This window comes from Microtus ochrogaster, chromosome 7, assembly GCF_000317375.1.
Source record: "Microtus ochrogaster isolate Prairie Vole_2 chromosome 7, MicOch1.0, whole genome shotgun sequence".
Lineage (NCBI taxonomy): Eukaryota > Metazoa > Chordata > Mammalia > Rodentia > Cricetidae > Microtus > Microtus ochrogaster.
The window spans coordinates 8,221,306-8,246,370 of NC_022014.1; the positions used below are offsets into that span (position 1 = coordinate 8,221,306).

Genomic DNA, 25,065 nt, shown 5'->3' on the forward strand with positions numbered 1-25,065 from the left:
GAGTGCTGGGATTAAAGGCGTGCGCCACCACCGCCCGGCGTGAAATCTTTTTAAAACTGTCATGTCCTTCCTATCCAGGACAGAACAATTCTTACCAAATTATTATTTAAAGTAGATTTATCAGACCAGCAAGATGACTTAGAAGGTAAAATCACTTGCTATGGAAGCCTGCTGATCAGAAGCAAGTTTAAGGTGCTCCCCTAGAACCCAAAGGAATGGAGAGGAGAGAATGAATCCACACTGTTGTCTTCTGACCAGCACGTGCACACCACAGCACATGAGCTCCCACAATTCATATATGTATACACTAATGATAACTAAATAAACATTTATAAATAGAATTTTTCTGTCCCTTCCCTTATGAAAACATTTTCTCCAATGTTTATTTGCACAATTCTACTTTCTGTGTGTTCACCTGCCTTTGTGTCCACATGGCTGTATTCATGATGGTAGCCAGCTGATGTGCCTGTCACTCAGAGGTAGATGGTGATGGCATGATGGAGCTGATGGCAGAATAGTCAGAGCAGCTGAACTTTCCGTGACATAAGTGTAGTAACATCCACAGTAGTGTAAAGGGATGATTGTGTCATCTCCTTTTTCTGGTTCATCAAAGTGGCAAGAAGGTTCCCAGAGAACAGTGAGTGAAGACTTACAAGAACAACTTTCCTCAATTTGTTTTAGAACTTTCTGTTTCTCTATACTAATTTGAAAATAAAACATTCAAAATAATAATTGTTATAAAATTAAGCTCTGGGATCAGAATTATATTGGATCAAATGTTATCTCACACTTTTGCAGTGGCCTCGTGATAACTTGTGTGGTATCTATACAATTGAGGTAACGTTTGTACCCTTACCATGGAACTGTGGGTTGCATCCAAAGAGTGACATTTTTAGATCATTTATGACAATGGCAAGCATATATATGGTGAAAAAATCCTTCTAATTTTGTCATTACTAATACTTTTAGCAGCATCACTGTCATCAGCAGCCTTATCAGCTACCTGGAGTTCAAGATGGTAGGAATAAAATTCTATGACTTTTTGGTAACCTCCAACTTTGCCTTGGATATTAGAGACATTTTCCAGGTTTTAAAAGTACCTTCGGTTGGGTAGTTCCAAAGCTATCCATGAACATGTCATCCCTAGTCTGAGCACACTAAGGTCAGCTGTAGGTAACAGAGGGATGTGTGGGCGGAGTTTGGTTGTATCAGTGTAGAGCATTAGCCTTAACTTCCTTGTCGGAGACAGGGTGGACTAAGACTGTTCACTCACAGAGCTCCTGCGGAAATGAGGTCAGGTATCGTGTAGGGCAGTATTCAGTAATTCACATAGGTAGCTTGTAGATTATAGATAGATCCAGCGTGCACTCTCTCTCTCTTTGGGACAAGACATCCCATAGTCCTACAGTGTGTAATTCCAATGTGGACCATTATTCACCAGTGCAGAGCAGTGGTGGGCAGTTTTGGCCAGGATCTAGGTACTCAATAGTCAGAGAACGTCTCTGTGCAGAGAGACAGAAGCAGGACTTAGCTCTCAATCTAATAAACATTTGAGTGTGCCTACGTGTGTCTGTTCGTGTATGTAGGTGTGCTTGTCACACCCTAAGAAGCTTCAGGCAACAGGTATGAAAGCACAGAGAAGATTCTTAAACTCAGGGAACTTAACAGTTTGAGCCCAAGGCCTTCTTAGTAACCAAGATTACCGGACTGCCAGCACCCTGGCTAAATAAGGTTTCTCCAGGCAAAGGCTGGGTCCCCTGTGCCCTGGGACAGTAGAGAGCAGGATGAGAACCCCTCCCTCCTAGGAGCTTAATGCTCATGGCTGGAGTTTTACTTCCCCATGACACCGCTAATCCTTTCCCCTTTGGAAATATCACCTTTAAAGCAACCTTTGCTAGGTTCCTGACATGAACAGAGTGCCATAAATATTTGATGATCGCTAACTTTTAAAAAGTGGAGAAAAACAACCTCTACATCGCCTTCTGTAACTCCAAATGGAAAACTCGGGCTGGAACATTTGGCAAACATGACACCTCATCTTTGCAAGTCTGCCGCCCACTCAGGCGGTTTGTGTTTCTGGGGCTGGTGTTTGTCAGCCGTGGCGAGATGGCTTCTGTCCTCTTGAGCTTCCACGTAGAGGCTGGGGAAGCGAGATGAAGCAAATTGCTTTCCCTGGATTCTCTGGTATGGATTATTGTTGTCTTTGTGCTGGTTTGCTGTGAACTCTTGACCTAAGGGCAGCGTCCCAGCTCTCAGTTTAAGAGGTGCTTTTGCACAAGTTGGAAGAATTAGGGGACTACATTTCGTATGTTGCCCAAGAGGAGGTTAGCTTTGGATATTTTTTTTCCTGACTACCAAAAAATGAAGCATAAAGGAGTCTGAAAGGCTGGGTAAACTTCGCTTACTGATTTTCTAAGCATGAACACCTCTATGTCTCTTAACAATGGGGCCCATCAAACGTACATGTTGAGTTCAGATCCCATGAGGTTCTGTAGGCAAGGTTTTTGTTGAATATTCTGTCATCAGTATTTTAAACAATGTATGCTCACTTAATGGAACACTTAATGCTCAAAAAAATGGGCAGGGGCTGCTAGGGATTTGCCTCTGTAGGTAAAGTACTATAGGTGCCTGCGGATGGGAGTTCAGATCCCAAACACCCACACAAACACTGGGGCTATAGGCACATGATCCACATCTGGCATTTGCTTGATCCCAGGGGCTTACTGGCCAGCAAATACAGCCAAAGCAAAGAGCTGTAGGATCAATGGGGAACTAAGGTGGGGAACAAAAGAGGAAGATGTTTCTAACATAGACCTCTGATGTCTCATCTATGTATAAATGAGCACACATAAGTCAGTGTGATGACCCCATGCATAGGGTTTTATAATACACGGTATCACACCCACAATTTGGAAGATGCAACCTTTCTTCTCTTAGTATCGTGAAGCAGCATGTTTTGGGGAGACCCGTGACAGTGCTTGGCCTGGGTTCCACCCTCTGCAGTTCTGAGGCATCAGCTTTGCTGCAGACCTTTGAGATTTGATGATTTGGAAAGAACTCCATAGTTCCTGATGATTCCAGGACAGTGATTACTAGTTCGTTGATTCATTCAACCAGTACTTTACTACTTTCTTTGGTTACTATGTTTAATAATTATAGTTACGATTTTTGAGAATTCTTTTTATCATTCTCAGGGACTTGGTCCACACTGGACTCCCTGCTTCTTTCCCAGGTCGGAGAATGGAAGTTGGGCTTTGTAGTGGTCAGTAAGAACAAGGAACACTTGCTCTTGGCAGGAGTTGCTGAACTGAATATGGCAAAGCAAGACCTGGGTTCTCTAGAGTAAGCAGTTCAGAGAGAACAGCCAGCATATCCTATAAGGCCCCTGAGTGCTGCTGGTTTAACCCTGACTGCTAGTGTATTGGCTTAGACCATAGTATGGTTGGCAATGTAAGAACAACAATAATGCTTTTTATCTTAGACTTTTCTTTCTAGTGCTAGATAACTAGGGACTTAAAAAACAAAGTTATCGATCATCAAGGGTTTTCCTGAATTAATGCACAAGAAAGACAGTAAAATTGAAGTCTTCCAGGCTTTCTTGCCCCTCACCTCCTCCCTGATACAATTTAATTACAAGTGCAGTCACCTCAGAATCCCCGTCCACTTCCTCCATTCACGCAGGAGCTCTTTCTACAGCCAGCAGTGTCAGTACTAAGTAGCTATCCACACAGAGGTGCAGGGGACCCTTGAAACCACTCCTTTGATGAACAAGAAAGACATGGCCAAATATGACTGACATTGTTTTGACGTTTCTCTCGGATTGTTCCGGTTTTAATAAAGAAGGAAGAGCCAACTATCTTCAGCTTTAAACAAAGGGTCTGGTTTGGACATTGAAGCTGGCTTTGAGGCTGCAGGAGCAAATGCTTAGGACAGCATTCATCTTTACTTATTGGAAGAGAAGATCAAACAATGAGACAGACAGAGACAGGAGAGGCAAAGGCGGCAGCAAGAGCCCTGTGCTGTTCCTCACGCATGCATGGTCACTGGGCTTTGGAGTCCTGTGGGTTCCTTCACTGAGGGCATGTCGACACACTGAGTTCTTATCTAAGTTGTATGGGACAGGAACAGGACCTTGTTGCAACTCAGGCCATTGCTTGGCATATGAGTAAAACATCTGATAATTTAATGTACCCCATGAGCCTCATCCAGGGCTCTTCTTTCCCAGAGACAGAAATCTTTAATAAATAAATAAATACTTTTCTCTTTACAATAATACATTGAGCTGTTTTCCCATTTCACAGAAGCCAGGGGAGGCATCCAGTGGCAGCAGCTTAACTCAGGGTATGCAGCCAGCCTGCCAAGAGTTTGCCCAGCAACCACTGGTGACCTTATCTTAGGATTAATTTATGATTAATCATACAGTTGTATTATATATATATATTTCACATGTTCTTCTGCTGTATTTGTGTGCATGTGTTTGTATATGGGCATGTGAATGACTGTGTGTAACATGCATACACATACGCTTGTGTGTGTAGAGAAACATGAGGGGAAACTGTACTTGGGCATGGGTGCGTTTATGCTCCCAATGCTGTATACCAAAAGACAACTTTAACTGCCATTGCTTGGGTACTTTTCACCTTATTTATTGAGGCAGATCTCTCATTAGCCTAGAAGTACACTGGCTAGGCATGAAACCAAGAAACCCAGAAACCCAGGGGTCTACCTGCCGCTGCCTCCATAGCACTAAGATTAAAAGCACCCACCACCATGTTGGGTTTTTGCTTTCTCTTTCGAACATGGTTTCCAGGGAAATAAAGCCCAGTCCTCATGCTTGCAAGATGCGTGCTTTACCGGCCGTACAATCTCCCCAGCCCCATTATGGTAATTATGGCATTTTTTAATTTACCTGTGACTATCTCTTGATCTCTTTGAGCCTTCTTCATTCTCCTTCTATTGCTCTCCCTGTAGCCCCCAAACATTCCTCCTTCCTTTCTCAGAAAATCAAGTAAGATAGTAGCAAGCTCCCCAGTGGATTTTATAACTTTGCATATCATATATTTAGTTTAGTAATGAAAAATTCCAGCTCCAGGCTATGCATAGAATAGCATTTCTAATGTTTTTTTAAATAGCTATTAGTGTAGTGGAGCTCTGTGTGTGTGTGTGTGTGTCTGTGTCTGTGTGTGTGTTTGTGTGTTTTCCCTTCCACTACATAATCATCTGCTCAGTGGTGCACTCTGAAACCCAGAGCAGCAGCCAGAGGAGGAGCTAGCTGTGATTGATGGGCCAGGCCTCCCTTGCAGAAGAGTCCCATCTGGGGCTGGTTTTGGATGCAGTCAGATGTTGAGGGGGAGGTCAGCCAGGCAGCCTCAGCTCCCCCTCCACCAACACCCCGATCATTCTTACAGTGCCCAGCCTGTACACCCTTTCTCCTCATCGAGGCTGGCTTTAGGCAGATGCTCCGTGGTGTGGGATTAGAACAGCTGCTAAGTTTATGGAGAAGAGAGCATGCAGCATGGTACAGCAGGTATTTTGAATTTTCACTTGAAACTGTGATTTGAATGGAGCAGAAGCATTTGCCTTGTGTTTTTCAGTGTTAAGCCTGGTATTTCTGGGAGACAATTTTCTTCTTGCATGATGCCTGGTGAAAGGACAGGAGTATTGTGGTGTGTGTGTGTGTGTGTGTGTGTGTGTGTGTGTGTGTGAATGTATACACAAGGGTGGGCAAAGAGGTGCTCTTTGCAGAGTCTATGCTTGTCCTAGGACCAGCAGGTTGATGGTGTCATTTTGCGTTTTTCCTCGTTGTTTTATTGCCCCTCGGGCATGATGTGTTTTAGCCCGGCTCGGCTCAGCACAAGAGGCTTTCTCTGAATGTGCAATTTCCTGCCAAAGAAGTAGATCAGAGCAGACCAGGTTGCTGAACTCAAGTAAAAACAAACTGTCAGCCAGGCTGAAAGCTGCAAGCAGCCACTGGGGATCGGCGGGCTCCTCAAGAGCTTACCTCGGTGTGTGCTTGTCTTGTGGGGGGGGGGGTGTTGGGAACAGCAGGTGTTTTCCTTGGCGGTGTGGACATGTGTAATCAGCAGGCTTATTAATTCTTGACAATTCCTGTGTACTTCATTCTAAGAACTGGAGTAGTCCAGGAGAGGGACTTAGGGCAAGAAATAGGGGACAAAAGTACTCCAGAAAAAGGGGTTTGACTGTAAAAGCTGAAGAAAACACACACATGCACACGCAAACATGTGTGCACACATGCACATTCATACACACACACACAAGCACCTATACACACACATGCACACTCACACACATACACACCCCTTCCTGCAGGAAAACCCTTGGTTATTTTCCAGTCTCCCTTGGCAGCTATGCAGTCAGGCACCTTCCCTTCTCTTGCCACAGAAGGACTATGCTTGCTTTTCATTTAAGATGCACTCTGCGTTAGTTTTCAAGGCCACATGTTTTGCAAAGTCAGCCTGGCTGCCGCTGTGTGTTCTTGTGTTCCTCTAAGAAGAGCTCTACTAAGCCACTCAGAGTGGTACCCAACAGAAAGGCTATCTGGGGCAGGGTGGAGAGGTAGAAAGGACGACAAGAACGGGACTCATCGCCTGTGTCCACCCCAGAGATAACATCGATTGTTTCCGGTGCCTGTGTAAGGACTCTGTATCTGAGGCGTGGCTCTGAGTGTGTGCATACATGAAGCTAAATAGATTACACTGCCTGTCTTAAAATAGCAATAATATTCTCTCTATTTCATGCTTCAGTAAAACACTTAAATTGAAATGACTTTGGGGGGGATTATTTTTTTTTTCTTTAAGGAATAAGATTTGTTTGCATCTTAAAAATCTCTTTGCTCTTAGTAAACAAGTGTAAGAAACCCCGTGGAGCATCCTGGACAACTCTGGACTCCATGTCATTGAGCAGCTTCTGACTTGATCTGGTTGATGGAGAAGTTTGATCTATGAGGATAAGGAAATTTCCTCGACACTTACCCTTGGAGGCTCTATTTATTCCACGCTTCCACCCACCTCTCCTCTGCAGCATCGTGGGTTTTAAGACACGAGAGATCCTGACCCCTTCCCACCTGCCCTCCCCCTTTCCTTATATTTAGCAGCACCCTAAGAATGTCTTGGCAGAGAAAACTGGGTGTGAAGTTTGAAGAAGCTCTTGGAGTGCTCGGTTGGTGCTTGTGGGGGATCCTTGCGAAGCAGAATCACCTCCCCATAAAGGAGGGGCCCCCACCAGCAGCCTGACTCTGCAGATAGCCAGAGATCTCTTACTGTTCCATTTATTTAGGAGAAAGTGGAGGCATGGCACTTGCATAGAAGAGGCAGTTTCTGCCAATGAATGTCCACCCAGAACACTACCAATATTTTACCTCTCACCATCACACACAGGAGAGCTACTCTAGCCTTCTAACAGGATCTGGTTCACCTATCTGGAAATTGCCCTCACCTAAAGCAGAAAGGGTGCCCTTGCCATTCATGTAATTTTCTAAGGAAATTTATTTCGACCTAAGCTGAGAACCTAGGAGCATCACTAGGGAGGGAACAAAGACATCTCTCAAGTCATTTGAAGGTGAAAAATATTCCATAGGAAGTACAGTGTTCTTAATTAAATATTAGCTGTAATTAGCCCAAAGTGCAAATGTTGGGAATATTAATTAGGGTCTCTCTGGAGCAGCTGCCGGTGTTAATAAGTAGCTGTCGGGGGTCTTGCCAACATCTGTTTGAGACCTCCAGCTACAAGATACAATGTGGAGCCCCAGTGTTCCTGAACAAGCTAGCTGTTGTCCACTTGATTCTCACCGAACTGGTCCTCAGAGCTTGACACCTTTGTCTGCCAGAGCAGCACAGATCTTGAGAGATTTTGCTGCACTGGCTTTAAGGACTTAGCTGGTCCTGGCCTTTCATATGCCAGGTTCTGGGTACTCTGGAGATAAACCTCAAAACTTGAGCTGGCACTCAGGTTTCCCATACTGCTGTGCCACCAAGTATCCAGGGTCACCTTCTGCATTTGTCAAACAGAATCACGGGTATCCTGAATCCTGTACCTCAGCTCCTGACTTCCCCATTGAAGGAGGCAAAGTAAGTTTGAGTACCAAGATATATATTACAGAGAGGGGTGTGTAGTCATTGTACAAACTGAACTGACTTCTACAGCAGACGACTCTCTCACAAATGAAAGCAGCAATGGGTCTTAGTTCTGCTCCTTGCTTTCCCGGAAATGGTCTGTGCCCTGGATCTTGCATGATTTTTTTTCTCAGTTCTAAATGAACTGAGAAACATTTCTGACAGCTAAGTTAAGTAGACTAGGTAAGGGTCTAGAACATGCAAAGCAAGAACTCATGACATCAGCGTCATTAGCCTTTGGGCCCCATGGCTAGTCCTTTGAGAGTTTGTGCATTGCTGGGATTTGGCAGGATCACTGGTGTCTAAGAACTATGCTAAGAGCACAGCCTTCCTAGGCTGTGACAGCCAAAAATGTCTCCTGTCATTGCCTTGAACTATTGACATTAAGTACCAGGCTGAAGGTGAAGGGTGATGTTGCACACCTTGTCCCCTGAGCACCAATGAGTAAAAGGCATGCTCTGTGCCTTGTGGGTGGGTGTGGTGTCATTTGTATGTGTGTATGTTGGGGGTGGCGTCATGTGTATGTGTATGTGTTTGTGTGTGTGTATATATATCCATTTAAGTTTACAATCACAAATCTAATGAAGTGAAGAAAATTGCAGAAGAGAGAATCTAACTTATTCTTTGTGCCATTCATCACCGTTGCTAAGTCAAGGAGAAGCCAATGATTACCCCTTCCTTTGCCGAGACAGAATATCTGCCCTTTTTTCTCCTCCTGTGTGGCTGTTAGACTCATCTTCTGCCCAAATTCTATGCTCAATAGTGATTTCTTAGTTGGATTCCCCATATCTAATGCTATTCTGCAATCGCTGCTGAAAAGATTTTCCTCCACAGGTCCAGACAGTTTAGACTGTGAGGGTTGTATGGTCTCTGTCACAACACACCAACTCTGTGCTTGTTGTACAAAAGCAGCATAGGCAATTTGTTAAACGAATGAGCCCATTTATTGGATTATGTCCCAATGGAGCTTTATTAACAAAAATCAACAATGGCACAGGGTTGCTCTATTAGTTGTTTGGCAAGCCAGCCTCTGTAGGCTAGGTTCTAGGGTCCTCCCAAAAAAGAAAAGTACTGTACTTAGTTCCGTAACAAAACAGCACACACACACACACACACACACACACACACACACACACACACACTACATTGGGTCCTTTGGATCTTAAGGGACAGAAAACCACCTTAAAGGTAACACAATCACTGAGTCTGAGGGCTCATATCTATAACCTCAGCTACTCAACAGACTAAGGTAGGAGAGTGGCAAGTTCAAGGTCTACACGGATGACTTTGTGAAATGAAACCCTGTCTCAAAAATGGACAGTCAAAGGAGAGAGGAGGATACAGCTCAGGGCTTCAGCATTTGACTGTAATGCATGGTGCCCTGAGTTTCATCACTGTTACCACAAAAAAAAAAAAAGAGGAAAAAAGCAAGGGGAAATGTGATTCTAAAATATGACTTTAAAAGTTTGAGTTATGCACAGTGAAGCTGTTCTGGGGAAGTAAAATGCTGAATGGAGATAATGGTTCAAAAACTCATGCATGGTGTCGGGCAGGGGTGATACAAGCCTTTAATCCCAGCACTCGGGAGGCAGAGGCAGGCGGATCTCTGTGAGTCTGAGGCCAGCCTGGTCTACAATAGCTAGTTCCAGGACAGGCTCCAAAGATACAAAGAAACCCTGTCTCTGAACCCCCCCCCCAAAAAAAAAATGTCATGCATGGCTCTAGGAAGATGTACCTTAGGTGAAATCTCAAGAATACTGGGCATGTGGGCAAATGGTAACTGCACAGAGGCATTGGGGAGCTGACTATCTGGAGCAGGTTTTTTTCACATTGTCTATGTGTATAAAAACATCAGATTGTGTCTATTAAATGCGTACACTTCTATGTTAATGGTTGCTTAGGAAAGCTATTGAAAAAGAGAATATATATCCCCTTTTGTAAGTCAAACAGCACTGTTCCCAACTACCCGTGCAGTTAGCTTCAATCTTAACATGATGTCACCAAGCCCTGAGAGTTTCCTCTGTTTTGCCCAGCTCCTTGGCACCATTTTGTTCTGTGCAACCACCTGCAGGCAATTCCCTTCCAATGGCACTCCTTGGCAGTCCCAGGCTTACACTATTTCTAAAGTTTTCAATTATTTCTGTGACTGTATCACAGTGGAAAGAAAGATGCTCAAATTCTATAACTCTGTCCTAGGCTGACAAGAACTCACTGGTACGACGAGGAAGAATGCTGAAGAGTTAGCTAAATCAATGGCCCTAAGCCAATACTGTAATTGGCAACTGATGTCATGTGGCTGACTCTGGTGGTCGCTCAGAGACCACCAGGGACAGAGTATAGCCATTTCTGCACAGCCTGCGCAGAGGGCCAGTGTCTACCAGAATGGAGCATATCTTTGAAGAATTAAGTATAGGATATGAGTACCAGTGACAGTAACTGTCCTCTTCTGGGTTTTGATGCTCCTTTGTAGCCACCCAACTTCAGCTAGGGCTGACCTACTGCTGCCCCCAGTGCTAAAGTAAAAGGGTCAGAACAGAAACAAGGATGCCCCTTTTCACCCCCAGTGAAACAGATATTGGATCTATTATGGAGGAAGAAAAAGCTGGTAAACATGCATTCCTTGTAAAAGTCTTTAAACGTATGCCAAGCTTGTGTCTATTGCGTGTGCCACCTTCAATACCACAGAGTTAAGGGTCTTCTCTAACAAAAGCATGGGCTTGCACATGCCTTGCACAAGTGACTGTAACAGAGGTTGAGGTCTCTTGGTGACACATACTGATGCTTGTGCCCTGCAATTCTTGCAGGAGGATCACATGTAACTGCCCATAGAAAATGGGAGAGGCCACTAATTGCTGAGTTTAATTGCCCTTGTGAGCCATATAAGAAACACAGTGAACCACTGGGCTTAAATTTCTTCTTTCCTTCCTTCCTTCCTTCCTTCCTTCCTTCCTTCCTTCCTTCCTTCTTCCTTCCTTCCTTCCTTCCTTCCCGCCCTCCTTCTATCCCCCACCACTTTCTTTCTTTTTGGCTGTACAGTTTTATCTCTGGAGACTATGAAGTTTCAGACCACTGGACTACAGCTTCTTATGTGTTCTGCATATGTGTGTGCAGAGTGTGTGAAGGAAGTTGGAGTTATGGGGGTGGAAGTGGAGGGAGGGAGATGTTTCCAGAAATGGAAACATTTGAATTCAGGTTTTTTTTTAATTCTTTTGACTTCATTGTAATTACCATACCGCATGTTTAGGCTATAACGGAGGGGTGAATTGTTATATAATGTCCTGTAATATATAAATTACATATGTGTGTGTGTGTGTGTGTGTGTGTGTGTGTGTGTTTTAAAGGACAAGATAGGGGGCATTGATTAATGAGATTTAAGAGTTAAACCCAGCATCTAAAAGGGGGAAAGTAGGAATATCACAGGGGATCTCTAAATTAAGACTTAAAATTCCTTTTTTTTCACAGATAATACCACATTCACACACACACAAAAATACCACATTCACACACACACACACACACACACACACACACACACACACACACACCAGCAAGATCTTTACCAGGGCCCTTCCAAAGCACTAATAATTGAAGAAGTCCAAATGTTTCTCTCAAGTACACACTCAAGCAGTTTGGTTGTTCTCGGCACTCTATCAAATTGGAACTCCACTGTCACCTTAGATAACACCATGTTAACCTCTTCCAAAACTGAAACGAAACAAAGAGAATCTGCCAGTGGTGGGCAACTCCTATGGTCTCAGCCAGTGGTGGGAGATCGTACAGTCTCAGTGGTGAGCAGATCCTACTGTCTCAGCAAGTGAGATTGGACGTCTTGGGGAAAGTGACTTCATCCTTGTGTGTCTTGATCTTTTCCCTCTGTAGATGGAAAATAATGATGACTGCCATTTGCTCCTGAAGTTAGCTGGGGTGGTCTCTCTTGGGCTGGGGGGTCATCACTGGACCCAAGAAAGTGTACTAGGATTTGAGTCCCTGGACTCTGGGGTACTGTGCTCTTTGCAGAGTACTAACGGTGTTCTCTTCCCCCTCTCTTTTCCCCCCTCTCTCAGGGTAATCAGGAAGCAGCGGCCGCCCCCGACACAATGGCTCAGCCTTATGCCTCAGCCCAGTTTGCTCCACCTCAGAATGGCATCCCCGCAGAATACACGGCCCCTCATCCCCATCCCGCGCCAGAGTACACCGGCCAGACCACCGTCCCCGACCACACATTAAACCTGTATCCTCCTACACAGACGCACTCGGAGCAGAGCGCTGACACAAGCGCGCAGACCGTCTCCGGCACCGCCACAGTAAGTGGACTCTGCATCCCGGACCTGGACCTTGTTGTTCTTGAGCCCGTGCCGCAGCCCTGCAGCTGCTAGCGGACCCTGTACCCGGTGTGCTGGGCATGTTGTCAAGCAAAGCAGCTCTGAATTTTTCCTTATACTACCAGCTTCCCAGAGTTTTCCTTAGTGACTGGATATCCTTCCCTATTCGTTAGAGCGTGTTTCTGTTTGCTGAATTTATTTGTAGCCATGCACAGGCATCTATTTTCCTGTCTCTAAAGTGATGCGTTCTCCAGAACGCTATCGCAGTAGAATGCGTACTTTAAAACCATTTCGTGGAAATGTGGGAGTCTGGAGATGGAGTTCAGAGACAGAGCACTTGTTTGTCATGTCCAGGTTCTTGGGTTTAGTCTCCAGCACTGCAAAACAAACAGCAACAAAAAACACAACTTGGACACATAACTTAGATATAGCAAATTTATTTATTTTGTGTATGCTTTGCCGATTTTAGAAACATTTACACAGCAGTGTAACCATTGCCCAAATTTGATTTTAGAACATTTTTATTGACTTTAAAACAAAGCGTGGGTCCGTTTGCAGGCCAGCTATATTCATTCTTGGGGGAGTGCATTTGAGACTCGTCTATATTATATCGATGTGTCCTTAGTTTGTGACATGTTATTTGTTCACTGGATCATGTCAACTTGTCCAGGATGACCCACAGCTTCCTCTGCAGTGAAACTGAGCTTGAACTTTTGATCTTCCTCCCTGTACCTCTAAAGTGCTGGGGTTGCAAGGGTGCATTACCATGTTCAGTTTCTGCAGTGCTAAGAACGGAACCCGGGCTTGGTGCATGCTAGGCAGGCGCTCTTCCAGCTAAGCTATAACGTCTAGCTGTAGTCTGTAAGAGTTTGTTGCTGGCGCATAAGGAAGGGGTAGATGTGAGAGAATATTAGTTGGGCAGGAAACCTGTTGGACCTTAAGAGTATAAACAGAAAAATAGAATTGCTGGGTTAGGATTAAGCAAACAAATCAGAAAACAAAAGACACAGCTTTATCACCACCCTAGTGGAAACTAGTGTAGTGGGGTAGTAATCAAGCATGACTGTGGACTCCAATAACTGCATTGATATTAGATGATGCTCGTCGGTGAGCCATCTACAGTGATTAAGGATCCATAAACCTGTGTAAGCCACATCCGGGAAACTCCTTCTGCAAGATCCCTTAGAGACACGAGTACACACAAGGGCATTTCACACTTTTCAGGTGTGAAGCAGTGCTGCCTCTCCTCTTCCTTCCACCCTCAGGATCCTGGAAACCCAGAATCCTGACGCTGCACACACGTGTGTTGGGCACCTGACGCAACTGTGAAGCATAGGAAATCACTGGGTAACTTTGCTGCTTGGCTCTGTATCTATCTCTATTTTGAAGATCCTAAACGTAGCATATACTGTGAAACTTTCTATTGTTTCCACCCTTTTTATTGTTTCTATAAAATGTACATATCACTCATAATTAATGTCTGGTATACAAAATTTGGAGGCATTGTACATTCCCAGGGACTGCAGACATCCTCGCCATCTGGTTCTAGAACATTTCCATCTCCTCGGCAGCAAATTCCACACCCATCCCCCATTCTCTATTCCCATCCTCTGCCATTCCTGCTTCACCTGTAGGCTGACAGCCTCTAATGTGCTTTCTAACTTGTTTAGATTTGCTTCTTATGGGCCTATCTCACAGTCAGAGTCCTATTATACAAGGCCTTTGGTGTCTGGCTTCTTTCATTGGGCTTAATCTTGCCAAGGTTCATTGGTATTCTGTTATGTGCAAAGGATACAAGTAAGTGATATATTCAACTGCTAAAGCCCTCTGGGGTCCTTCTTCCTATTCAGTATCACCCCTTGGTATTGGCTGGCCTGCCTTGGGGATGTGTACTTTAGATTGGTTTCCTGGCTAGCCAGGTTGTGAGGTGGTCATGTTGACCAAGAGGTGGTAGCTAGGGATGCAGCATGGAAAACACAGATAGTTGCCCACAGATAAACAACGTGTAGTGCATCAGTCCAATGGACTAGTTTTCAGCAATGCAGAGGGTGGAGCTATTTACACCTGCAACAGTGTGGAGGACCTGAAAATAACAGAAAATAGGCAAAAGGAGAAAAACAGGGCATGCCTGTTTGTCATGTGTTTATAGTTTTGTGACAATCAGGTAGGGTCTGGGAATATTGTTCTGGAACTTACAAAATTCTGAATTAGAAAATAATTATTAAGACAATAATAACTAATAATGATAATAATATTTAGTAATAACTCTTAGATGGTGAAGGTTAGAATAAGAGGAGCTATTGAATGACAAGAATTGGGTATCAGATTATAAAGAGAACCAAGAGACCATGGGAACCCAGGGCCTGAACTCTACATTGCTGACTTGGCAGTACAGGTGTCAGTGAAGGCCTAGAAGAATGACTTTTTTTTGGGGGGGGGGTACAGTGGTAGAAAGAAACAGTAGTAGGAGGGTCAGAGGTCAAGTAAGGATAGAATAAAAGGTGAAGAGGCAATGCAGGAAGGCCACGAGCCAAAACTGAATGGAGAGAGGAGTGAAAAAGACCGGGAGTCAGAAATCAAGGCACCAGGGAGGGGGCTTCGCACATCTTAAGCAATGGGGACAATGAGAAAAGAAGGAAGATATCAGTAGAGGAAAAAATACACAAAGAGTTCATAGGCTGGTTGATTTGAGTTCACTAATTTAAGACAAGGGAAAGATATCTCTAAGGGACACAGAAGACAAGACCTTAGACAAAGAAAAGGTACATGGGGGAGGGGCAACCACATGCTTGAAAGAGAAAGGAAAGAAATGAGGCTATATTCACATTAGAGAGCAGACATAACAGGAAAGAGGAAGCTAATGCTTTTGCAACTTTTTAAATGCATAATGTACATACAGTGTTCATGTCTGGAAAATGCACGCTTGATTTATCTGTACCAACGAACACATGCATAGAGCCAATATTAAAAGTAATAAAAATATAATCACCTGTAATTTTTCCTACACCTTTGTTACCCTCATGTTTTCATTCTTGGCCTCATCCCTACGCATCTAACTGGCCTCCTCCTCCTCCTACATACTTGGCTTTCAGTGTGCATATCAGTGTAGTCAACATTGGGTGCTCAGGTTTTCTGCTGATCATCACACTGTCTTTCATTTTTCCACGAAGATGGTTGTATAAGTAGCTCACTGCTTTGTATTGCTGAATACCACTTCATTGCATGGACATCCCTCAGCTTGATTCTTCATTGACTTATGCACAGACATCTGGGTTGCTCTCCATGTAAGCTCACAGAAAAGGAAATGAATGTGAACACAAGTAAGCATATCAATTTCCACACAGAAGAGTAGGAAGAATAGGTGTGCTAGAGACACAGAAACCTTGGTCCAAAGCAGAAACTGAGGCAGGCACTTTCTTAAGACCTCCATTTTCTTAATCTGTATGACCTTCATTTTCCACTCTAACAAAATGGTGGTGTTTGGAAAGGGGGATGTGGTTCTGAATTTGGGCAAATGTGCCAGGAATATACTGCTGAAAATTCTTAGAATATTTGAAGGCACGGAATTCCCGAGTTTAGAGAACATGCTTATAGGGTGGGGCTGGTCATTGCTTTGTCTTCTCTGATCACATGTAATTGATACTCACTACGGGAGAGGGGGTGATTGAAGAAAGACGCTGTCCTTTCTGCTGCAGACAATCATATGCAGATTGGCCAAAAAGGAAGACACTTGATGTGTCTGGGTATGTGCCCTTGCGGAGGGCACAGGAGGACTTGAATGTCCTCTATCGCTGCCCACCCTAGTCTCTGAGACAGAGTCAATCTCTGGACCTGGAGCTCACTGCCTCCCCAGCTAGGTTGGCAGGCCACCAAGGGCCAGCAGCACTGCCCCTGTCTTGGAGGCACACTGTGGTCACACCGTGACCATTGTACATGCAGGCTGAGAGCAGAGCCCAGGTCCCCAGGCTTATTCACGCATGCTCTTGCCTGCCAATCCTTCTCTCTACCTTCATATCTCCTTCTGAACCATATTTTTTTCTAATCTGAACTTGTCTGCAACAAGTTTACTTTCCAATCGTCTCCATCTCCCTACATCTTGATGGAGTTGTTTTCTCTTTCTCTCAAGTTCTATATTTTGTATGGAAGGAACTAGACTTCAAAGTGGGTCAAAAAGATGGTTCTCTCACTGATACATACAGTCTTATATTAGCAAGAAGTTACTTTTGAGCAGACCCTGGAGCCCAGTTTTATAGCATGTGCTTAGCATGAACCACGGGGGTGGGGGGGGGGAGAAAAGGTTAATGCTGGGAGAACAGCTAGGCTCTTCCTCATAGGAGAGTGTTACTCCTGGAATAACCATCCTTTGGCATATCTATCTATGGCATTTTAAGGACATTGTGGAGGCCATGCTTTCTTGGAGAAACCGAATGGTTCAGGGTAAAAGAAAACACCCATCCATATGGTGGCCTCCAAGAACATCTAATATATGCACATGACTTCACACAAATTGCAGGATCTCGAAAGGGAGGCGGCGTGCAACCCTGAGCTCCCAAGCAGACCTAAGTAAGGCATGGGCAGAAAAGCCAGCCGCAGGGCCTGAGACAACTCCCTGCAGGATGTTTTCTGCTGAGTTTCTTTTTGTGTACAGTTCCAAACATATCCCAGCTCACTGTGCTGACAGAGCCTTTGCGGTGTTCTTCCCGGATACTGTTCCTCATGAGGTATTTTACTCTTGACATATTATAATTAGAGACTTGTGAGTGGAGAATTCTCCGCGTGTCTCCAATGGCAGCTTGACTTCTATTTTTAACATGTGTTCTGCAGTCTGCCTAAGTCTCCTACACTTTCTCCCTCCCTCTGAACTCTGATGGGATAAAGAACACGGGTCCCTGAACTGAGTCTCCAGCCTGCACTTGCTGACAGGGAGAGGAACCACCGAAGAAGCCTCTGGTTTCTAGTGGCAGTGTTAGTGGAGTCCCCAGATCCTTTTAAGACTATCAGGCAGATGAGAGATGAGGTGATGAGGCCTTACTCCTGACCTTTTATGCAGTGAGTCTAGATCTGGGAATGACATATATAAACAAAACTGAAATCCGGCTTAACAAATATCTTATTTTTTCACAATTAAAATTTAGGCTTAAAGAGCCAAACATTCATTGTATTTTTTTTCTTTCTGCTGAAGAAAATTCCCAACCTGTCTGTGTACCACATTTTCTTTTCCATTCATCTAAGCTGGTTCTAATTGCTGGCCTTTGTGACAGAGAGAGCAGCAGTCATGGAAGCTCGTGTGCCTCTGCAGTGCGGTGACAGAGCCCTTTAGATGTATGCTCAAGAGTGGTGTGGTTCTAGCTTTAGTTGTTTTGAGAAAACCACACTGATTTCTGTAGAGGTTACACAAGACTGCAGTCCTAGCAACAGTGAGGGAGGGTTTCCTCCTCCTTCTCAAAAAATAGATGGAATTAGAAATCACAGTTAAGCACAATAAGCCAAACTCAGAAAGACAATTTTTTGTCTCAAGTTTGGCACCTAGACTTGAAATTGAGCATAAGTATATGATGTATATTTGTGTGTTCATAAAAGGAGGAAGGAAAACCTTAAGGGAGAACCTCATGGAATGCATTTGGCATACAAGCAGAAAGCTGGAGATATTTGAAGGAAGGAGGGAATCCAGCAAGAGGCAGGGCAAGAGAAATGGAGGAGGGCAGTGATGGAGAGGGGGACGTATTAGAACAAAGCATAATGACACACACATTTGAAAATGCCACTGCAAAACCCATTACCTTGTATATTAACTTTAAATTATAATTTAAAACTATCGTTAAGAATCAAATCATTCAGGACTGGAAAGAGTACTAAGTGGGCAAAGCACTTACTTTGAAAATATAAGAACCTTAGTTCAGATCCCTGTATCCTTGTCAAAGTCAGGGGTGGTACTGGGGGAAGGGAGGGGCAGAGCATCCTAGAGATTCCCTGACCTGTCAGTCTACCTAGCCCAGAATTTCAGACTCAGTGAGCATCCCTGTCTCAGCAAGTAATGTAGGAAGTAGTGAGGCAGACACTTGATGTCAACCTTTTTTCTTTACAAATGCTTAAATAGACGTGTTTGTGTGCACACCCACCCACACACAACACACAACTATAGATACAGTCCATTACTTTAAGATGCACAGAAAAAGCTAAGTCTTTCAGATTCACACCCCTAGTTTGTAGGAACTGCTGCCAGATACAGGTGCAACCAAAATCTCGTTTCCCTTCCAGATGTGTTTTATGCAGAAGCAAACCCAAGCCCTCATCCCAGCCTTTCTTGCTCTTATCTGCAGTTCTATCCCTGTGGTCTGTTACAAATCTAATCTGTATATCCACTAACCATTCGCCAGCTCAAATTCTCAAAACAGTCGAGCCGAGACTCACATAGCATCCACTTCAGCACCCCTGGATTAAGAAGGTCTGTACCGTGCTTTGAAATTATTTTTATACCTCTGTGCAAATTCTTGCAGACAAAGGTATCCCCGTGGGGGAGATGTAGACGATTTCTTTGATTGGTCTGGTCTTGTCATCTTTCTCAATCAAGCTACAGGGAAGAGTGAAGTATTAATGTCACGGTCTACTTCTTATTATCTCAGTACATCTTTGAAGAGTACATGGGTTTAAAATCTACACATTGATCATTTCACTAGCAGAAATCACTTATTAATTTGAACCTGAAGAAGTTGCTTTCTCGTCACAGTGTAGTAGCCAACTCTCAGTCTATAGCCATCTCGATTGTGTGGTTTTGGCTGTGGCTATCCCTCCCTTTTAGAAAGAAAAAAAAGGTGCCTTAAGTCTTGGGGTTGTAGAGAAGAGAAACTGGGGTACACACACATCTTTTGAGGGCTATATAGACTCACAGACTGTAAGGCTCTCAGGCATTCTTTTGGTACTTAGACCATTTTGTTTTTCCCACAAACTTCTGTTTTAGAGATTTTATTTTGTTTTGCCAGAAATTGTACCTTACTATAAAGATTATACTATCTTTGAACTCACTGTGTATACCAGGTTAGCCTCAAAGTTCTCAGCTTCCCAAGTATCAAGCTTGCAGGTATGCACCACCACACTTGATCTGGATCTCTTCTACGGTACCAGCAACCCCTCATTTTGCATTAGAGAGGTAAAGGGGCATAGCGGGCAATGATGTCAAGAGTTGAGAAATAACATGGTGAAATTCCATACCCAGGTCTTCTGATGTCAAATTATAGCTCTCTGTCCACTCCTAATCTGTTCCTTTAACAGTCTAGTGCTTGAGGCTAGGGCAACAGACAGAATTGGTACCATTATTATTCTTGCACTCTAATTTCTGATGGCACATCAGCCAAAATCCTGGTCTCTAGGTTTGCCAATATCTGACCCCTAGTTCCCCCAGTCACTGGGCCTCGAACCAGCTGCTGCACAAACCTTTCCATTCCTGTGGTTCCCACTGCCTCCTTTCCCTCTACAGACCATCAGTTGATGACTTACAGAACACCACGGTCTTGTCCTTTGGAGGAGATTTCAGTCTCATGAATTACACTGGAAGTTTGGCAAAACCATTGAGAAATAGCATTTCTAAAAATAGGATAGATACATCAATTTGGGCAGCAGAGACTTCGAGCCTCGGAAATAGTCCTTTTTGTTTGGCATCATGGTGTGTTCATTGCAGTGTTTTTGAACAACCTCAACTCATTTTTTTCTTGCCCACCCAAACTGGATGGGATGCTACCATCCCACAATAAAGGGGCAGAATCCAAGGCAAGTACCTTGTACATGGTCCTTGTTGCTAAAAACGAGGAGCAGATGCTCAGTCCTAGGCATGCCAGATACAAGACCAGAGTGGTGTAGACTGGAGGTTTCAGGGATTTCTCCAGACATGCTGGGACTTGTTTGATGCACTCTACTGAATAGATGACAGTTACAGACAGGAATCCTTTGTGTGAGAATTGCCCACATCCCCCTGGGGATGGCCCCAGCAGATCTGAGATTGCAGTCTTAGAATGCACTCTTGCCTGAGACCTGTACCTTAAGCAAACTCCAATACATGTTTTGGTGGCTTCAACATTGTCTTCTTAGATGACAGTGTAACTGAGCTGTCTTGTCAACATCAGATTCACTTTCCTAAGGCTACATGTATTGCCTCTTGTTTCCTCTGGGCATCCTGTGAAGGCATCAGGGTGCATACCCATGACTGTCAGAATAAATTACAGTCTGCGCTGAGTGGGAGCAAGATACAAAACCTTTTTACTGTTCAAACGTCTCATTTGGATAATGAGTACTTAATATTTAGGAGCCAGCAAGCATCATGGAGCTCAACATAAGATGTCTGAGAGGAGCGAAGAAGCTCTGAGAGTAAAGGACTCTGTGTGTGTGTGTGTGTGTGTGTGTGTGTGTGTGTGTGTGTGTGTGTGTGTGTGTGAGAGAGAGAGAGAGAGAGAGAGAGAGACAGAGACAGAGACAGAGACAGAGACAGAGACAGAGAGTTAGGAAAAATGGTCCAGATAATACCTTTGGGTATGACCATCATAGAATCTAGGTAAAGAAGCTTCAGTTCTCAGGGTTGGCTCAGTGACTAGAGACCTTGCCTGGTAAACATGAGGACCTGAATTTCAAATCCCAGAGCACAAAAAAATGGGGGAGAGGTGGCATATATTTACATATACCAGCAAGATAGGCGGAGATGGTAAGGCAAGAGAATCCCCAGAACTCATGAACCAGCCAGCAGCCTTACAGCCATTAGAGAATAAGCCAAAAGAGACCAGTCTGAAGCAAAGAAGATGGCAAAGACCTTCTACACATGTGTGGTGGTACATGTTCACCCACAATTACCCAGTTCCCTGTGTACACAGTCATACACTGAAAGTTAGAGAAAGGAAAGGACCTATAGTTGCCATTTTATTTCTGACCCAGAAGCATGTCATCTAGCCTCTGAGGCCTTTTGTTTCTTCTTCACATAGGACACATAAATAATTTCAGTTTCTGAGGTATCAGTGAAGAGCTTGGCACAATGATAAACCCCGTGTCAGGGTTGCCCTTGACTTGGAGTTATTCATACTGAAGATTTCTTTTTCTCAAGAGTCTGAACTTTTACCACAGGCTGGTGACCCCATGACTCATGAGTCTAAAGTAAGAGGATCATAAGTTGAAGGCCCTGAAATGTGGAGTTCAAGGTTGGGTGAGGAGGTGAAGAGTCAGATGGAGATTTATATGCCAGGCGTTCTAAAAAGTGCTTTCTGTTAAGCTAAAATGAATCTCACATTTCCAAATTGATTTAAAATTTTACTTTGTTACTTAATAATTCATAGATAAATATATTTCAAATACTATGTCTGAGTACAATAGATTGATACAAAGTGTTCCTTGATCTGAGATTAGACAAAGAATTGGGTGACAGAAGATTTACTTTTTTTAAAAAAATGGATGCCTGATATTCTACTCGTGATATCAAGAATAGTTTGTTTTGTTAAATTAGTGAAGCTCTGGCACATTCTTAAGTGTTTCAGTAGCGGCCTGGGCTCATGTTTCCATAGGGGCCTGTGTTCATGTTCCCATTACAAGAGTGGTACCCAGGAGAAACTCCATCCATTTTTGTATTTGATGCTCTGTGCTTTTTCACGCCTGTGCTTATTTCCATTCAGTTTACCTCTCAGGGTCTATCTCTGATATAGAGGTTAATCTTTGAGAGTGTATGAACATAGTAGAATTTGAAGATATTGTAGCAGTGATTGGATAATGAGAACATGAAGTAGGCTGCCTATGTACCAAGTACTGATTCAAATGCCTGAAAGTCATACATGCTGTTACTAAGTCCATAGGCACAATGAACAGTGATGTTGCTCTTGTTTGCTTTTAAGAAAAGCAAGAAGCAGACATCCTTTCGTTTTGCAGGTCCTACTTGGAATCGTTAGCCAACCATCAGTTCATGTCCTTAAATTTATGGTTATAGATTCTTTTTTTTTTTTTTTTTGGTTTTTCGAGACAGGGTTTCTCTGTAGCTTTGGAGCCTGTCCTGGAACTAGCTCTTGTAGACCAGGCTGGCCTCGAACTCACAGAGATCCACCTGCCTCTGCCTCCCGAGTGCTGGGATTAAAGGCATGCGCCACCACCGTCCGGCTGGTTATAGATTCTTTAGGTTCATAGAGAGCTTCTATAAAATGTATGTTCTTTTCATATAAAAATGAATAGAAAGAAGCTGACTGTTCTCTGAGGACAGAGGCACAGGGATAGTTCATGCAGATTTCTGTCTTGCTATAACTGGGTGGGACCAAGGAGCTCACCTGATTTTTCTCACTGTGCAGACTTTAAAATAATTGCTTAAGCTTTAGTAGAAACTCAGATGCTTTCGGGCCTAGGCATGTAATATACATGCGTAGAAGAGACTATTTTATCATGGAGACCAATTTGCAACAAATAATTGTACCTTATTACTTTCCCAATGATACCAAAATTGTCAACTAGCAGGCATGACACATTGTTAACCTTTGATAGGGCCTGTGATTGATCAGCCACTGCCATTCAGATTGGAGACTCCAGTTTGTATTGGCATTCATTTTGGAAAGTTTGCAGTCATTTTGCATTGTTGATCTGGTACTTTATCTTTTGAGTTATTCTTAAAAGTAAGCAGTAATTTGGTTTCTCTGTGTATTCTTTGTTTTATAAAGTTTTATTACCTGCTTTACATTGGTTGATAATGATCTGTGACCTCTAATTTAATCAGATAGTACTATATTTTAACAAAAGCCCTGAAATTAGGAACTTTAACCTTTAAAGAGAGAAAAAAATTTCAAGTTTCTAAATAGGGCACTTGGGTATTTTAACCTGACTGTAAAACCTTGTGGGATGGCAGGACCTTACTTAAGTAGCTATCTGAACTACCTGTTGTATCCAGAGAGGAAAATTTATCTGCCTGAATCACAGAGCAAATACCACCGCAGATACCAGAAGGGAAATAGCCTAAAAACTGCTGTTCCTGTGCTACATCTGTCTATCTCTGTACAGTCTTCTTGGTTCTGTCCATCCTTCCCTTTACATTCTGTTTCCTGGACTCCACAGTAGATAGAGGGTGCATGTACTGAGGTGACCAAGTACACTGGCATGGACAAAACCCAATGGTGCCCTTCTAACAGTAGGTATACACTATATTTGGCTCCCTTTCTCCATAACTTGCCGTTTGGGTCCTTAGCTATGTAGATTTGACCTTCTTGACATTTCAGCATCATGACACTCTAATAGAGGTCTAGCTTTTGACTGTTGTGACTATGAGGCATATAGTGGCTGGTAACAACTAAATTTTCAAACAGTAACCTTTCATGTAGAGCTATGTCTGCCATTACAAAAGACCTGTAGGGACACAGCACTTAACTCTACCCATCATGGGAGAGAAAAGAGACCTCACAAGACAGTTGGACAGGGCATATTGGATGTCCCAAATCCTCATAGAACCTCTGTATTCTGAGTTCTAAAAAGAATGTTATTCCCAGATAGGGAATGAACTATCCTTCTGACATCAGGAACAGAATGTTCCATCCTTGAGGATCTGGCTTTAATGCAGCTTCACTGCCCTTGAGAAGAAAGCTACATGGCCAAGTTCAAGTTTGTTTTAAAAGAAAAAAAGAAATCTAGGTTTTCCAACTGTGCATCTCAGACAAACCAGGTCACCAAGACCAGTGAAATTTGTAGGGTCAAGTAAGGAAGTCATGTTTCAAGGGTAAAAAGGGTATTTTCCCAAAGACAAAGCTGTGACATTGCACATTATAAAATTCAAATTTAAAAAGTTAATAGTTTCGGTCTTTTAAAAGAGAAATATAAATGTCCATCTTGAGATGGAGAAAAATAAATAAAAATTTCTTGGACTGAAAAGAAGGAAACAAGATGAAGCAACTGTCACTATTGGCAATAAAGGAGAGGAATAACCAGCACTTAGTGCATCCAGGCTAAAGGCAGGGGTAGCAAAGCTTCAACATGTATATGTATCATCTGCTTGAATCCCCAACGGATCCAGAGTAGCCGTAGTTCACCCTTCTTTACCTAGGCGAGGAACCCAGAGCACAGAGAAGCGGATGCTCAGTGTAGCAAAGTGGAGAAAAGCAGAGCTAGATTTGATTGGCAATCAGAGACGCCTCTCTCCCTCCCTCTTCACTCAAGTCTTCCATGAGCTATTTAATTCACACAATCCAACAAGGGATTAGTATAAGGATGCTAAAACTGCAGGTAAGGAAACTGAGATCTGAGTGTTAAGTAAATGCAGACTCAGCCCTGGTGGATTCCAGAACAAACTGGAAATCACCTATCAACATTAATTGCTTTCTAGTTTAAGCATAACATCACTGTAGACAGATATCTTAACAACCTTTGTCTCTGCAACATCAGCTTTAACTCTGAGTAACTTCAGTGTGCATGTCCAAGAGCATGCATGTGGGCATGCATTCTCTGTCTTTCTGTCTTCATTTCCCCAACACTAGCCCTCCCTCTCCTTGTGGTGTTCACTGGTCCCAGAGAGAAAAACACGTGACAAAACAAATAGAAGAGACTTAGATTTCCCAGAGATTTTTTTTTACAATAAAATCACTGATTATAACGCAAATTGTATTTGACTTCTGTGTCTT

General features: G+C 43.4%; 1 protein-coding gene across 15 annotated transcripts in view; it reads left to right on the plus strand.

The window, feature by feature from the left end:
• The window catches only part of Rbfox1 (RNA binding fox-1 homolog 1), a 1,689,477-nt gene that overhangs the window by 1,495,557 nt on the left and 168,855 nt on the right, over positions 1 to 25,065 (plus strand). For 14 of the 15 annotated variants that reach the window (XM_026780390.1, XM_026780381.1, XM_026780380.1 and 11 more), the window contains one exon: positions 12,197 to 12,436. In XM_026780390.1, coding sequence (XP_026636191.1) covers positions 12,197 to 12,436 — 240 coding nt within the window. Of the gene's footprint in view, positions 1 to 5,431; positions 5,528 to 12,196; positions 12,437 to 25,065 lie in introns of those variants that run through there. The other variant, XM_013347233.2, reaches the window with a different exon arrangement.